The sequence below is a fragment of the Triticum aestivum genome, chromosome 7A (genome assembly GCF_018294505.1).
Source record: "Triticum aestivum cultivar Chinese Spring chromosome 7A, IWGSC CS RefSeq v2.1, whole genome shotgun sequence".
Classification (NCBI taxonomy): Eukaryota; Viridiplantae; Streptophyta; class Magnoliopsida; order Poales; family Poaceae; genus Triticum; species Triticum aestivum.
In genome coordinates, this window is record NC_057812.1 from 432,406 (window position 1) to 449,204 (window position 16,799).

Here is a 16,799-nt window from a genome sequence, read left to right on the forward strand (position 1 = left end):
TTGCGCATAATGTTGCTCATCAGATTCTCACTTGTGCATCGGAAGCTGTCTTTAGTTGCTTTGGTTCAGCTCATAGGAACATGTCATGCCCTGTAATCTCTCGTCTTTCTAACCTCAATCTACAGGGTTTTGTACCACACGTCGTACACTGTCATTGAGCTAAATGAAATTTTGGCGCTGTGGGCGCCTTTCCTTGTTAAAAAAAGATAAGTCAGACTCATTTTGTAAGCATAACACACAACCAAAAGCCAAAACCAACGCCTAAATCGTATAAGCGCAAAGAAGACTTTGCAAGGATAACGGTAGGACATGCCAAGATAATTCTTCTTCTTCTTTCATCATCCTCATCATCATCGTCGTCGTCATCATCGTTATTTTCTGGTATCAAGATTTGGTGAGGAATTTGTATCAATTATATGTGGTATGGTAAGGAATTATCTCTGGCCTGAGAGATGGTAGTCCAAGGTGTGGCATTGCAAGATTGGAAAGGGCTGAATAGGGTTGCAAAGTCAAAATGCGCCTCTCGCAGTGACAATGCCACCACGGTTATTTTCTCATAATAGAAAAGTGAAAACATAACATTATAGACCAATTTTTTCCTATTTTGTGTTTTTACTAGTGGCTTTCTCCAGTTTTTTCTTTTCTCTATATTTCTTTTTAAAATTCATGAATATTTTTTAAAAAATTCCAAGAACATTTGTTCAATTTTGTGAACATTTTTTGAAATCTGAGAACATTTATTAAATTTTGTGAACATTTTTTGAAATTTGAGAATATTTTTTGGAGTCTGGAAGTTTTTGAAATTCTCGAAGATATTTTGAATTCACGAATATTTTTTGAAATTCATGGACAGTTTTTTTGAATTGGTGAGCATTTTTTGAAATTTGTGAACATTGCTTTTTAGATCTGTGAATTGTTTTTGAATTGATGAAATTTTATGAAACCTAGGGACATATTTTTGGACTTCACGAACATAGTTTGAATTCACTACTCCCTCCGATCCAAATTAATTGACAAGCCTCTATACAATGCTATATAGAGGTTGTGTCAAATAATTAGGATCGGAGCGAGTATTTTTTTTTGAAATTCACGATCATTTTTTTGAATGGACAAACATTTTTCGAAATTCATGACCTTTTTTGGATTCATGATCATTTTTTCGAATTGACAATCAATTTTCGGATCGGCACACATATTTTGAAATCCATGATTTGTTTTTTGAATTAGGACCAATTTTGAATCAGCGAAGTTTTTTTGGATCAACAAAAACTTCTCAAAATTTATGAACCATTTTGAAATTAGGGACTCGTTTGAATTCCTGAACATTTTTAAAAAGAAAAAAAAGAAAACAGAAATAACGAAAAACAAAATGGGCGCCCGGCCCGCAATGGGCCTGTGCAAACCGTGCGGGGACGTCCCGGGGCGCTGCTATAACTCCTCACGTCGCTCAAACGTCCCTCAAGTTTTAGGTTTTAGGCTTTCGTTTTTATTTAATTTTATAATTTTACTAAATAATATATTTATTAGAAAAATATTTTACTACTTCAATAAAAAATGACTTGCATGTAAAAATATTTTTCATGTATTTGAAAGTAGTTATTCATCTTGTATTTTAAAAATGGTTCATGCGTGTTGCAAAAAATGTACATCCTGTATTTTAAAAAATATAAAAATGTTCACAAACTATTTAAAACAAATCATCATGTATTGAAATTTGTTCATCATATATTTGAAAACTATTAAAAAATTGTCGCATGTAGCTCAAAGTGTTCATGCAATTTTTATAAAAATACACAATGATAGTTTTTAGATACACTTAACCAATTTTTGGTACATGACAAGAAATTATCGAATAATTGATAACCATTTTCTTAATACACAACGGTTACTGGGATACATGTCGATACTGGGGCAAGAAGGGCCGCTGGACCAACATGTGCTTATTGGGACTATTTGTTCTTTGATTGCAATGCGGGCCTCGAAGAATTAATTTTTGTGCTTTCTAGTATCGATGTATTTGTTAAGTCCGTTAATCATGCTTTTGTTAAGTAATTTCCCAGTGGCGCTTTCTTACATACCAGGGTTCGACTCCTAAAAAATTTTATGTATGTAATAAAAGCTACCATGCCTAAAAAAAAGGTAATATAAGCTACTTTTTTTAATGGAAAAGTAATAAGGTACCTAGGCTTATGTCAAGATTAAAAAAAAAACTTGTATGTATGTAAACACGCCATGCAGACGTTGCTGGTTTTTCTGATATATATGGTAAGCGCATTTTTATTGTGTTGAACAATACGCGGATGTTATCAGTCATGCTGATCTGCAAATTATAAAGTTTTACGTTCTGCAGTGCATATGAGATAAGATTAAGCACAAAGATTAAGCAGCTTGCAGGTGTTGAGTTTCCTGGAATCCTCTGTTTATATGGATGAGCAATGAAGTACTCCTAGTATTGTAATGGGTCATTACAATGCTACTTTTTAGATGATCATATCATGAAAAATTCTCATGAATTACTTACAAAAAATCCTATCCTGCAGGTTTTTTTTGTCTGAATCAATCATCAATCCATCAAAGAGGCCAAAATGTTGTTCAGTGCCAACGTGCACACTCACAACGAAGCATCATCCATTCCTGGGTGCACATCTAACCTGCAGGTCACAAATCCCTAGCTAGGGAGGGAAAACAATGCAACAAAATACTACTAGTGTTGCATCATTTCCAGACACCATCCATCCATTTAAACATACTCCACCGGTTCATGTATAACACATTATGTATATATAGGAGGATCGGATCGGATCGCATCGCTAGGGTTCCCTTTCTTCTTTCTTTCTTTCTTTCTTCCCATCCCACAAGAGAGAAAGGAAGATCGATCGACGACACAGACACACAATTCTACTAATAACACAGACAAGGAAGTTAGGAAGGAGGGAGCTTCTTCCTTCCTTCCCACAAGAAGGTATATATTCAGTCAAGTCAACCCACCAACCAGACCAGACCAGACCAGGCAACAAAAGAATATCATCTCTACTTTTTTTTTCTCTCTTTCTACAACCATGACAGGCAAAGAGGGGAGGGGGGACGAGGCAACGGAGATCAATCGACGGGCGGCGCCACTCTTCATCACCAAAAAAAGCTTCCAATTCAGATCAACAACAACAACACAAGTCTTCTTCTTCTTCTTGTCTTCTCTTCCTTGCATTCAGACTCCTTCCAGCCAGTCCGTTTGCCCCTGATACATAATATCACAACAGCAAACAACCAGTCAGCTTCACTTCAGTTTCATCAATTACTAGTGTTTTGGGATGCAATGCACAGATATATAAATTAATGTTGCAACCCAATGTGCGCCATCGTCAATATATAAACAAACAACACATGGCAAAGCGCTTCATACTTGTTTTAGGGAGTTACAGGCCTACTACATCTCAAATTATAACGACTCCATCACAGCAGCAGGGAAAATGAATGCAAATATAGGAGGGGCAATATGCACCAGACAAACAACAGGTGGCAAAGCGCAGTGTTAAAACAAAGGCCTCCATCACAGCATGGAAAATACATTACAACACTTAATTAGTTAAGTTTGCAACTTTCATACTCATATACCTGCCTACTTTGGGTGCCTACCAAAAAGGCACAACAGGATTTACATACTATAAGCTAGACTTTCACCATCACAAATTCCAAACAGCCTGGCCCTAGCAAGGGAACGGACTAAAGAAATTGACAAGAGAATTAATCAAGCTAGGACACAACACGGCAAAGTGTATACTATGAACATATATGCATCTCCAGGCACTATCATTCAACTATAACACATCATCACCCCTCTAATAACTCCCACACTTCTTATTCCACAAGAGATATTATCCAACTCCTACTAAATGCATAGATGACACTTCTCTGTGTCCAGGATATGAAAACCTTATCACGTCGCAAGACCAAATAAAACCGCTTCATAGTTTTCTTGTTTTTACATCAAAGCTAAAACAATAGTCAAACACAGTAGGAAATATATGGCATCCCGTACAACTATCCTAGATGCAGTGTAAGTCTGTAACTACTGAAAGCTGCTACTGTGCTCCTTGAGCCCAGCGCTTATATTTTCAACAAGCCTATACAGCTCTGTCTACCTGAACAGCTTTGACCAAACAATCAACAAGAGGAAAACAATCAAACATCTTGATCAGCAAATGAATTGGTACTGATACTGAAGTTTTGCTCCTATTCGCTCCTCTAACATCTATCTAGTCTAGATAAACATGACATGACCATACAACTAGCCGTTTTACTTATACACGTGCATTGGCTAAAGCCAGACAAACAAATGAAAACCTTAACTACCGGCTGAACGCTTAATAGAAGAATTTTCCAACAGTGAAACTAGCATGGATCATAGGGAAAAAAATCACCGTCAGAGCCGCGTTGACATTTAACACTGTCCAGCTCATCATAATAAAATAAGGTAAATGCTAACATCTAAATTGAGATATTGACCATTTATACTATTGGGTAGCAATGGAAAACCATACAGGGGTGAACTAAAACCGCCATTCTACTTCTAGACGTGGCATCAGGCAACCAAAACAAATAAATGAAAACCTAAACTGGAGGCTGAGCGCTTAATTAACAGAGCATTTTCCTACACCTCCCATCGAGAATCACCAGTCTATTAACTTATCATTGCATTGAAGATAGATAAAGTAGATATTACTAAAATCAAAATCAAGATACTGGAGTATTTGGTAATAACAGAAAGCTGTACAAGGTATGTTTTCGGTCTACCAGGCGGAACGTGTGGTGGTAATCGTCTTACGCAAGCAACCATAATAATAATGAAAAGTATGTAAAGGCGGTAACAATTGCGATGTGAAAGGTTATATCTGGTGAACTAAAACCGCCACTCTCTAACCGTTTTACTTTTACACGTGGCATCAGCCAACCCAGACAAATAAATGAAAACCTGAACTGGAAGGTGAACACTTCATTAATAGAGCATTTTTCCTATGGTCTAACTAGCATGGCTCATAGAAAAGATTAACCATACAACTAGCTACGTTGCACGTGGCATCGGCCAACCCATACAAATAGACCAAAACATCAACTGCAGACTGAGGACTTAATTAACAGAAAGTTTTCCTAGTGTGCAACTAGTCTCATCATGCCATTGCAAGATAGATAAAGTAAATAATAAAATCTAAATCAAGATATTGGAGTATTTGGTAATAATAATGGAAAGCCATAAAATGTATGTTCTATGTCAACCTGGGGGCAATCGACTCACGCAAGCAACCGTTATAATGAAATAAATATGTGAAAGCGGTAACAAGTGCAAGGCGAAAGGTTATACCTCCTTATCCCCCTGTTCCCCTCTTCCTTGCAAGCGCTTCAGTCGAGATCATCATACGAGCGACCGCTCGCATCTGGATCGTTGTTGTAGTCAGCAGAGCCAGCAGCGTCCTGGTCGCTGCTCTCCGCCTGCTGCGCGCCAAAAGCGGCCCTGAGAGGCCAGGGCAGGGAGATCCTGAACCTCCTCTCCATGACCCTAGGCGAAGGGCTGCCACCACCAGGAGACGCAGGTGCCGCAGCAGCAGCAGCAGGGGCAGCGGCCTGGCGCTGGTGGTTCTCATAGTCAGGGTCATCGGTGGGCAGCTCGTGGCGGCAGACAGGGCAGGAGCTGTGGAGGTCGAGCCAGGGCAGGATGCAGTCCTTGTGGAAGACGTGGTTGCAGGGGAGCTGCTTGGCGGCGGCGCCGAGGAGGAAGTCGTCCATACAGACGGCACACTGGGCGCCCCCGTCGGCGGCCATCATGTCGGCAGAGACGGCGACGTTGGGCAGGGCGGCGACGGCGGCCTTGGCGGCGGGCGGGGTGCCGTAGCGGCTGGGGTCGTTCTCGGCGAGCTGCTGGATGAGCTGCTCGAGGCCGGATCCCATGAAGTAGTCGCCGAGGCTGACCCCGCCGGGGACGGGGCCCCCTTGGAAGGAGGCGAATCCGCCGGGGAAGGAGGAGCCCTCGAGGACGATCTGGATGGTGGCGCCGCCCGAGAGGAGGCCGCCGAGGTGGCCGTGGAGGAAGTCGGTGACGTCGAACTGGTTGTTGGTGGAGGCGGCGCGGGGCGCGGAGGGGGATGGCGGGCCGAGGACCCCGGCGAGATCGCTGGGGTTGCGGAGGTCGAGGAAGCTGGCGAGGGGGAAGAAGGGGTGGATTTGGGGGCTAGGGTTTGGGGGGTCCTCGTCGTCGAGGAGCTCCTCGACGAACCCCCCGGCGCAGAGCGGGCAGAAGACCTCGTCGTCGCGGGAGGCGGGGGCGGCGATGGCGACGGCGCGGTCGCACTGGTGGCAGAAGTAGCGCTGCTGCGGGAGCGGCGCCGACGACGACATGGCGGCGGCGGCGGCGGCGGCGGCGGCGATGGATCCGACGGGGGTGGGGAGGGGATGGATTTGGGGGGAATTTCGTAACGGAAGCGATTGATTTGGATTGGGGTTTTCGATTTCGATTTTTCTTTCGGCCGAATTTCGACTGACTGATTTTATATCTAGGGTAGGGTAGGGCGACGACTGGGAAGGAAGGTGTTGGGCTGACAGTGGGGCCCGCGTGGACTCGTCTGCCGTCTCTCCTCTCCTCTCCTCTCCTCTCCTCTAGGCAAGGCAGTTTCCTCACCCAACAACACTTTTTTCTTCTTCTTCTTTATTAAAAGGGGATAATGGATTTTCATTTATTTATTTGCTAAAAAAATAGTATATCTCAACATCCATCAGAGAAATTCATTCATCGCCCAACAGCAACATTATATACAAAAAATCAGGTCGCAAGCAATCGGGAGGAAACCCTGGATCATAGTTTGTCCCGGGGCGGGGCCCGGCCATCTTAGATTGCCCATGGCCAGAGGGCTTGCGCCGAATTCAACCAACGTGTGCTCATGGTAGTGGTGAGGCGGGTGACAAAGATAACTTGCGGGTAAAGGCAAAATTGAGTGCACGCCTCATGAGGAAGGGATATATGGTGACGATATCTAGTTGTTCTAGGACTGTGGTTGAAAAAAAACCTAGCTCACAAGCGATCCGCAAGCTATAGAAAGTGTATCAAATGTGAGAGCCTAGGATGAAATGGTCCAAAGTCACCTTATACTAGTCTCACTAGCCTTCTTTAGGACAGCAATGACAAGTTTCATTGGCCTCTCGTCCTATCTGTATGAAATATTGTAAAACTGTTGTGATCTAATTTTCATTGCATTACAGAGAGTACATGGGGGGATACATATAGCAGGCGTCGTAAGCCATCATGCGATCGTGGCGATCGTGGGCAGGAGCGTGGGACGCTCCTGCGAGGACTCCTGTGTTGACCTGGTCCGTTGCCTGACCTAGTCCATCACCTAACACCCCCCCCCCCCCCCGCAGTGTCAGCGGCGAGCTCGACGACGTTGAGACTGAAACGGATGCCGGTGAAGGTTGCGGGTGGAAGCCCCTTGGTGAAGATATCGGCGAACTGCGCGCTGGTGGGAACATGAAGAACCCTCACCTCACCTAATGCTACTTTCTCGCGTACAAAGTGTATGTCAATCTCGATATGCTTAGTTCTACGATGCTGGACCGGATTACAGGACATGTATACAGCAGAAATGTTGTCACAGTACACGACAGTGGCCCTCTGGATGGGTCGATGAAGTTCACCAAGCAGCTGGCGAAGCCAAACTGTCTCAGCAACAGCATGAGCTACCGAGTGGTACTCGGCTTCCGCGGAGGACCTAGAGATGGTTAGCTGTCGTTTTGACGACCAAGAAATCAAATTATCACCCAAAAAAACACAGTATCTGGAAGTAGATCGTCGAGTATCGGGGCAACCTGCCCAGTATGCATCAGAGTAGGCTGTAAGAGAAGTGGGAGAGGAGGTGTTGAAGAGAAGACCGTGATCGAGGGTGCCTTTGAGGTAACGGAGGAGGCGCTTGATGTGGTTAAAGTGAGGGATGCGGGGATCATGCATGTACAGGCAGGCTTGTTGCACGGAGTAGGCGATCTTAGGGCGGGTGAGGGTCATGTATTGTAAGGCTCCTGCGAGGCTGCGATAGAGGGTAGGATCAGGGTATGGATCACCGGACGCGGAGAGTTTGGAACCAGTTTCAGCGGGAGTGCGCGTGGGATGACACTCGAGCATGCCGGCCTTGGAAAGGATGTTAAGAGCGTATTGCTGCTGGGACAGAAAGAGGCCTGAAGACGAGCGGGAGACAGCGACACCGAGGAAGTGATGAAGCTGCCTGAGATCGGTCATACAAAATTCGGCACCGAGGAAGTGATGAAGTTATTAATGTGTTAGACATCTTCCTTTTTTTCTCGCATTGTTATTCATGTGATGAGCAAGCAGACTCAATGTCTTAGTTGTAGTTTAACCAATTTGGGGTTGCCTTGTTGATCAAGCCACAATTGGATTAAGGGTTCATGGTCAGTGGCATTCTACATGTGCTCACGAGAAGCAAATGGAATGATAAGGATAACTAGTGGGTAAAGGTAAAATCGGATGCACGGGTGAGAACGGATGGGTACATGTTGATGATATCAAATTGTTAGGGTGCGGTGAAAAAAAACCCGCTCACAAGCGATCCGCAGGCTATAGAAAGTGTATCAAATGTGAGAGGCGCCTAGGATGAAATGGTCCAAAGTCACCTTATCCTAGTCTCACTAACCTTCTTAGGACGGCAGTGAGAAGTTTCATCGGCCTCTTGTCCTATGTGTGTGAAATTTGAAAACTAACAACCCCCCTCTATGTTCATCTATCTCCGCCAGATTTCTGACACGAGCGATCGACTGTCACTTTGAAGATGTCCAAATATTGACCACTTCATGGGTATCACTATTGAGTCTTGACCACAAACACAATTGAGGTCGATCTCTCAGGCCAAGAAGGCGCCCTCTTGGACTGCATAAACTTCCATGACTAGAGGGCTCGTAGTCATACCAACGTGTGTAGCGTGCCCACTGCATCTCAAAGTTTTTTTTAGGAAGGCATGCAAAGTAAAACCAAGGGCCTCTTTGTTCGAAGGAATTTTATAGGTATTTTAGAAGATACTATACAGAGATACAGTGCAGTCGACTTTGAAGGTATTTTGAATATTAGTGCATTGTTATCTCCCGTCCTTTCTTCCCATAGTTGGGGTAAAAAGCTAGTTGACAACACTCGTAAATGCATGATTTGGTTGTACCCACAACCAACATGTGCTTGCTCCGTCCATAAATCAATGCCTATCGAACTTTGCGCATCCAAGGAAGAGCGTTACCGGTCACGTCACAAGCCAGGGGGCTCATACTTGCCTTCATTGCACTCGTCGCGTGGAGGTGCTTCTGTATCGTGTGGGCCCTTAATTTGGACAACACACATTGCGTTCATCACAAATAAACAACTCAATAATCAATAATAGAAAGGGTTTTTATCATTTATGGTTATGTGCCCAACAACAACATGCATGCCAATCAAGCCGCAAACAATCAGGAGGAAACCCTGGATCACAGTTTGTCCCGGGGGCCACCCATCTTAGATTGCCCATGGCCATGGCCGGAGGGCTTGCGCCAAATTCAACCAACGTGTGCTCGCTCCGTCCACACATCGTTGCCTAAATCTGACGCTTGCAACTTAGAGCCCTGCTGGTCACGTGGCGAGAGAGGGTGACTCACATTAATCCGCCTTCCTCGCGCTTGTCGTGCTACTCACACCACATCGTCGTTAAGGCTTCATGTGTCGGTGAAATTCCTTATTCTCATGATAGGCAAATGAAAGTGCATGAGAAGCAGTGGACCCGTGCTAGTGGCAAGGAAGGGTGACGAAGATAATTAGCGGCTAAAGGCAAATTGGGTGCATGGCTGGTGGAGGAAGGGATATATGTTGAAGATATCAAGTTGTTTATAGGGGGTGTGGTGAGAAAACCCTAGCTCACACGAGGTTCATGGGCTATAGAGAGGTGTATCAAAACTGCAAGTTGCGTCGTCTCATAAACTAAAAACCACTTAAGTCAATACTATTTAGACAAGATCTCGCTAAAACTCTAAGAGGCCTGTTTCGAGAAAAGTAAAGAAAGGTCGAGTGTAGGTTTCGAATCATTTAGTCTCTTTGGAAGGAATTTATGAAGAGAAGTTTCTCTACGTACTATGCAAAAAAAAGTGGTGTTTAACACTAAAAGTTGTAACAACGGTATCGACAACCAAAAATACATGCTCTAATTGTATGGACAGCCAACTCATTCATGTTGGCTCCATCCATGCATCACTATGGAGGATCAAGGTAAGAGGCATGGTCCCACAGTGAGCGAGAGAAACTAATATTCCTGGTTGTTGGCGGGGGCAGAGGCGCGGGGCGCGGAGGGGGATGGCGGGCCGAGCACCCCGGCGAGGTCGCTGGGGTTGCGGAGGTCGAGGAAGCTGGACAAGGGGAAGAAGGGGGAAGAAGGGTTTGGTGGGTCCTCGTCGTCGAGGAGCTGCTGCTGCTGCTGCTGCGGGGGAGCGGCCGACGACGACATGGCGGTGGCGGCGATCGATCCGACGGGGGGATGGATTTGGGGGAATTACGGAAGCGATTTGGGGGCGAATTTCGATTCGGTTGATTTTATACCTAGGGCGACGACTGGGGCGGCTGACAGTGGGGCCCACGTGGACTCGTGAAGGATCCAGAATGCTCTTTTCTCTAGTCTAGTACGCAATGCAGTTTCCTCACACTTGCATCATCTTCATCTACTACAAGAAAAAGAGATACTACTATTGCTTCTCAATAACCAGGCATCTATATCCCGTCGTGTTTTTGCTTTGACGATTCGCCACGTAAAATGTGTGCACCCTACCGACGCGTGGATTATTTTGGGATCTCACTGTGTAGATTCGCATTGTGGTTTTAGTTATGCTGTCAAAATTTTCTTAACTAGCATGCACGAATTATGGGTGCGTTTAGTATTTTCTGGGTATGTGGGCTTTACGTGGCCAGAAGGTCGTGGATAGGTTAGACTCTCCATTATCTACCCGTGTCGGTGTCGCTCCCCTTTCTGGAAGACTCTCGCGTCCACCGCTCAACCGCCGCTTCACTGCCGTCTGGGCCTATAAAAGTCCCTCCTCCCATAGCATCCCATTGCTCACTTGGTCGTCCGCCCTGCCTACGCCTTGTGCACATCCAGCTTCTTCTCATCGCCATGACCAGCCACTCAATGTTGCCTAGCCTGCTGATGGACAGGATTGCTGCCTCGCCACCGTTCGCTGATGATCAGTATGTGAGAATTTAAGCAGGGGCTAGCCGTTTATGGCTTGAAACTGATGGATTTGTTTCTTCATGCACAACTGTTTGGTGATACTATATGATTCCTTATATGGTAACAGCAAGAAGGGAAGTGATGATGGTGAGTGTAGTATATTTATCCTTGATTAACTCTGACAATTAGCAATTGTTTGGAACGACATTGATGCAGCCTGTGACTAGCAGGAATATTAACTTCTTTCCATGTTCGAATTTGTCATCCAAGTTTGAGTGACAATAGGGCCAAGCAGGAGGATCTTGCTACCAAGTCTAATTATTTTGGAATAAGTGCTGATAATGGACATCTTCTATATTACCTTTTGATAGCAGCCCCAAAAGGTCAATTTATTTTAATTTTTTAACCTCAAAAGTGCTCAACTATGCAAACCGTGTTCAGGTTCTAAATTTCATACGTTTTGCTACCCATCTGCAAAAACATATATGGTATAACCGAGTTTACAGGTCAATTTATTGTAGAGTAAATTTGATATGTTTTGCTATTCATATGTAGATACCCTCTTTTCAGGTTGTAATATACACCATTTTTTTATCCATTTCAACAAGGCATATGTACCATGGTGCTTCATTTCAAATAAGTTGTTCTTAAGAAGCAAAGGGAATGATCGGAGCTCTTATGCGTTTTGCCCTTTAGATATCATGCAGGCTAATTAATTCTCCAGAGAGGCAAGTCACCTTTTCTGTACTCCTAGGAGTATGTACTCCCACCTCTAGAAGGCCTCCCGTTAGCATCGATTAGCGCCAAAAAGAAAGAAAGAAAAATGGCAGTGGCTATGAGCCGGTTGCATGCCCCTGCATGCAAGGGCGTTGTCCCGCATGAGGTTAGGAAATTTGTTACGGAGGTATCTCCTCGGTTATGGCCCGATTAGGATATTTTGTTCGCAGATGGCTATGTACTGCAGTTTCTGCATATGCTAAGCAGTATGTATTTAGTTTTCTGTATTGAAGTATATACTTCCTTATTATGAGATTAGTATACTTCTGTAGAAGGGTGTATGTACTGCATTTTCTGATGTACGAGTTCGGAGTATATACTTCAGTCTTGTAGCAGTATGTGCTTTTTTTTTGTGAGGAGTATATACTTCGTTTTGGGATAGAGTATATACTTAGCAATCAAATGAGTATGACTACTCTCTACTTCTATCTGAAATCAGGACGATATCTACTTGGCAGCCAAAGGAGTATATACTATTTTATTATTAAAGGAGTATATTACTATCAGAAACAGGGTTGGTTATATATATAATTTGCAGCAAATTAAATACATATATACAACCCCAAAACAGACATGAGAGGTATCTGTACCAGATAACAAATAAAAGTACACACTTGCTTTTATATATCCCAGTTCAAGCATATATTTACACCAAAAATGGATTACAGTAAAAAAGAGTATATCTTGCGGCCAATATGAATATGTTTCGCCAGATGTCAACACACACTTCTTTTCCAAAGCACAAATTTTCTGCAGTTTGCGGTAAGATCTGAAAGTAAAGAAGCATAGTTGTTAGGTCAAGAACTGGAGCATAAACAAACAAGAAGATCGGAAACTTGTTACACAACGAAGAGATGGCGATTGCTTCATAAATTCAGTACGTCAAAAGAGAAACAGTGGGAGTGTATTAGGACTAGAACTCCGTATAATTTACAAGATGATCTTTCTTTTGTAGTTTAAACTAGGATAACAACAATATTTATTAAAGACGTGCCCTGCTCTTTCTCACTTTTCTTCTTATCAAATAAAGAAGCCTGAAAGAAATCTGGTATAATTAGTTTGCTGGACAAATATATATGAGTATGCCCAGAAATATGAGTATGTTCATCCAAAAAATAGTACTCACTCTATAAAGAAATATAAGAGCAGCGCTACTTTAGTGATCTAAATGCTCTTATATTTTTTTATGGAGGGAGTATCTTCGAAGCTGTGAGTATGGTTAGTATATTTGTTACAAAGCAGCATTTTCCTAGAAAGGAGTATGTTGATCTAAAGATGAGTATATTCAGATCTATGAGTATGAATTTACAAGGAGAGTATGTGCACAAAAAATACAAATATGTTCGTCTAAACAGTTAGTGAGAAGCAACTATTGTATGTAATCCATTCTGGTGTTTTCCCATCGAAGTGGTGACATTCTTCTTTTATGACCGAGGTGGGCAGCGTGCATACATAGCTGAAGCTGAGCACATACGTATGTCGCCGACAGGAAGGATTGAATCATCACAGTTGTCCGAGTGCAGGTGCAGTCGGCCACCAGGAGAGCCTCCATATAAGACACAAAAGAAATTATGTTCTTCTCCAGGAAACAACAGATCAGAAAAAATAATAACCGGAACTAAATCGTATGGAGACAAACCACATGCCGCTGGCCGCCTGGCCCTTGGAGTCGAGGCTTCAAGATCAATTGGAAAGAAGGTGGGTCCGTTGTACTGATGCATGTCTCTCAGTCCCATCCATATAAACTAGCGAACCGGAAGGCAACGACGAGGCCAGATGACGATCACCTGGAATCCAACAGCAGGGGGAGAGAGCTTCCCATGAATCTTGTTTTGCGGTCGGAGGTTGTCGCCGCGAGTCGCGCATCTCATCGTCCCCGTTAGATGTTGTCGTGCCACTGCCGCCGCCGCCGCCGCCGTCGCCCATTGTGATACGTCGGTGAGGTGGTGACATGCCATAGGAGGAGCCGCCGAGAGTGATTATCTTCTACGAAGGGATCATCTAAAAATTGTAATCAGGTGAGAACAGCTAAATAGAATCCCTAAAAACGTGGATCGGTCAACGAACTGTTGTTTTCTTAAATAAAAAAGCGTCGCAGGTTTAAAGAGCGACTCGGGCGCCCAAGAAAAAAAAGCACACGTGGCATGGGAGTATGTACTCCTAGGTGTACCAACCTATTTTCCTATATATATATATATATATATATATATATATATATATATATATATTAAAATGTATGTCTGGTCTGGTTGAGTGTCTGTCAATATATGAGTATTCTGAAAACCAGACTGATAGTTTAGCTTAATATATCAGTCGTTTTCACTCCTGCCATTGGGTTCTCCATGCACATCGGTAGCATTCTTTTTCTTAAAATCATCTCATTTTTTGCCACTATCTTCTATATATTAACGAATTATTTTTGCAAAGCAGCCGGTACAAATTAATGCTAATTGTTCTTCATTTATTTTCATCAGGTTAAATGTTTCAAACATTGCTCCCAATATTCAAAAAGATACACTTCTCTTTGATATTTCCAGTTCTATATAAGAGCGTTTCGTAAGTCGGGTTACTGCATCTTTTGTTCTTGATGTTCCCGTTAAACCCTAAACCCTATATATTAACGTGGTAGCAGTGAGGCCGGCGAGCAGTCGCCGGGAGGCACGCCGCCGAATATGAAATGCCGTGGGGAGGGGGCGAGTCGAGGGAGAGGCTCGGCTTTTACTCCGAGCTGTAGCAGCCGAAAATATGTAGGAGAGGGAGAGGCGCATTTTTCCTGCACTAACTATTTTTTTGATCGGTTAGATGCACATTAGAGAAGTAAAACCGACTTTTTACTCCTCTGACACCGGATAAATCGGGTTTTCTGTTGAGTAACTGCAGCCTGTGCGGCGTGATAGGATATATGATATATTTCCTCACTACATGTGTTGTGCAGTGCAAATCTGTTTCGAGTCCATTTGATAGTTCTTTCCGTTCTTCAAGTTTGAATAAATATATGGCTGCTATGGGGGATTGATCACTACCGGAATTTTGCCTAATCCCGACTATGCCGACGATGGTCAGCGGAACCGCCAGGGTCCTATTTCTTGGTGGATAGCTGGTTTCGAGTGGATCCGATCACCATTTCTTGGAGAAATTTCCTGAGCAAATGGTACAAGTGAGCATGTACCAATGATTTCTCTTGAGCCTGTAGAAGAAGTACATGAAATGTATGGGGTCAATGATGAATCACTGTGGCCGACCTTCTTCTCTGTGAGACCGTCAGGCAGGCTTATACCATTACGCTCTGCTCTGCTAATATGGTCAGGCAAATTCTGCCATTTATTTTCCAAGTTGAAAACCATCTTCATACCATCCCAGCAACCAACAACAATGCTCCTTCAGAGGCAGACTGTTTGATTTTTTGGCGAACCTTTTGTATCATTTTGATTACGTATATTGGGGGAATTGTACATAGAGAGGAAGTGACCACGTCCAAGATCTTCTAATCTATAAGCAGATGATTCATTTGTGGAAGTTGGACCACATGCAGCGAAGAACAAGGGGTGCAGGGAAACAACATCTCAATCCTCGGAGGTTCGTTAATTTTCAGCAAAACATGAATGAGTTGGTTTTGTTTGACTCTCCATATATATGTATGTTTCCTGATGATAAATTGAGATGGAAAAGTGTATCTATATACCTACTAATAAAGCAAGATGTGTTTCTCCAATTTTTCCATCCGTTCATCGTCCAATTTTTGTTTTTCTATCCGAGGTGGTACTAAATTTTTGCGCGTCCGTATTTTACCAATCCAGATTTTCGTACTTGGGCCGCACACGCTGTGGCCCAGCTAAGCCAGCCCACGTATTTCCTTGCCCATAAAGCTCTAAAAACTCTATTAGTCACCTGATGCGGCAGATAGTCAGAGCGTCGCACAGGTCACCTCAAACGATGCCGGCCCGTTTTGTTTTTCCTTTGAAATTTATTTTTAATTTTACCTTATTTCCTAATTAAAACTTTTCAAAAAAGGTTCGAATTTTTAATGAAAGTTTCGAAAAATGTTCAGGATTACAATATTGTGTTCCCGTTTTTAAAAGTGTTGGGAAAAATATTTTTTTCTCTTTCTGATTTTTTTTCGAAATTCAGGACATGTTCATAAAAATTCCATTTTTTGCGTTTTCAAAAATTGTTTAGGATTTTCAGAAAAAATGAAAAATATCTACATTCGAAAAATATTCTTGTTTTAGTGAAATGGTCATAGATTCAAAATAAATTCCGTGTTTAAAAACAAAATTTATTAAAAAATTCTGAATTTTCCAAACATGTTCCATTTCCAAAAGTTAGTCACGATTTCAAAATATTTGTGTTTTCATAAAAGGTTCATGTCTTCACAAAATAATGTGTTTCAAGTTTTGTTCATGTTTTTTCAAAATAGACGGAATATTAAAAACATTGTTTGTAATTTCAAAAAATGTTCACTTTTATAGGAATATCCGGCAATTCATATTTTTAAAAAAATTCAAAAAATATTTTAAATCCGACGTTGCAGTATGTTCTTAAATATTCGTGCTGGCTATTGGTTAGCAGTACACGTTTGTTGCCATGGCTAGCAGCACGCGGTCAAGTCTTTAAGGTCATGTGTTCGATCATTCAACCCGTCATTTTTCTGGACGGTCACCGGGAGGTCAAAGGAAAAAGAAAATAAAAACACACGATGCGTCGTGCAACCCCGCGTGGCGTCGTGGCGTCAGTCAAGGCGACGGTTCCCGAGGTGCCCTTCGCCGCCCCCGATGCGCCATTAAGGCCGGCGTTATG

General features: G+C 43.0%; 1 protein-coding gene and 1 long non-coding RNA gene across 2 annotated transcripts; both read right to left on the minus strand.

Moving 5' to 3' along the window:
• Positions 1-2,735: 2,735 nt before the first annotated feature.
• LOC123151133 (E3 ubiquitin-protein ligase RING1-like) lies at positions 2,736-6,508 on the minus strand. Its single transcript, XM_044570899.1, has 2 exons — positions 5,357-6,508; positions 2,736-3,235 (listed from the first exon to the last, which is right to left on the minus strand). The coding sequence occupies exon 1, from the start codon at positions 6,385-6,387 to the stop codon at positions 5,395-5,397; it is 993 nt and encodes a 330-aa protein (XP_044426834.1). The 5' UTR covers positions 6,388-6,508; the 3' UTR covers positions 2,736-3,235; positions 5,357-5,394.
• Positions 6,509-12,601: 6,093 nt separating this feature from the next.
• On the minus strand, positions 12,602-14,098 carry LOC123152565 (uncharacterized). The gene is made up of 2 exons (XR_006476237.1): positions 13,642-14,098; positions 12,602-13,548 (listed from the first exon to the last, which is right to left on the minus strand). It is a non-coding gene; the product is annotated as an uncharacterized lncRNA (long non-coding RNA).
• Between the last annotated feature and the right edge of the window lie 2,701 nt (positions 14,099-16,799).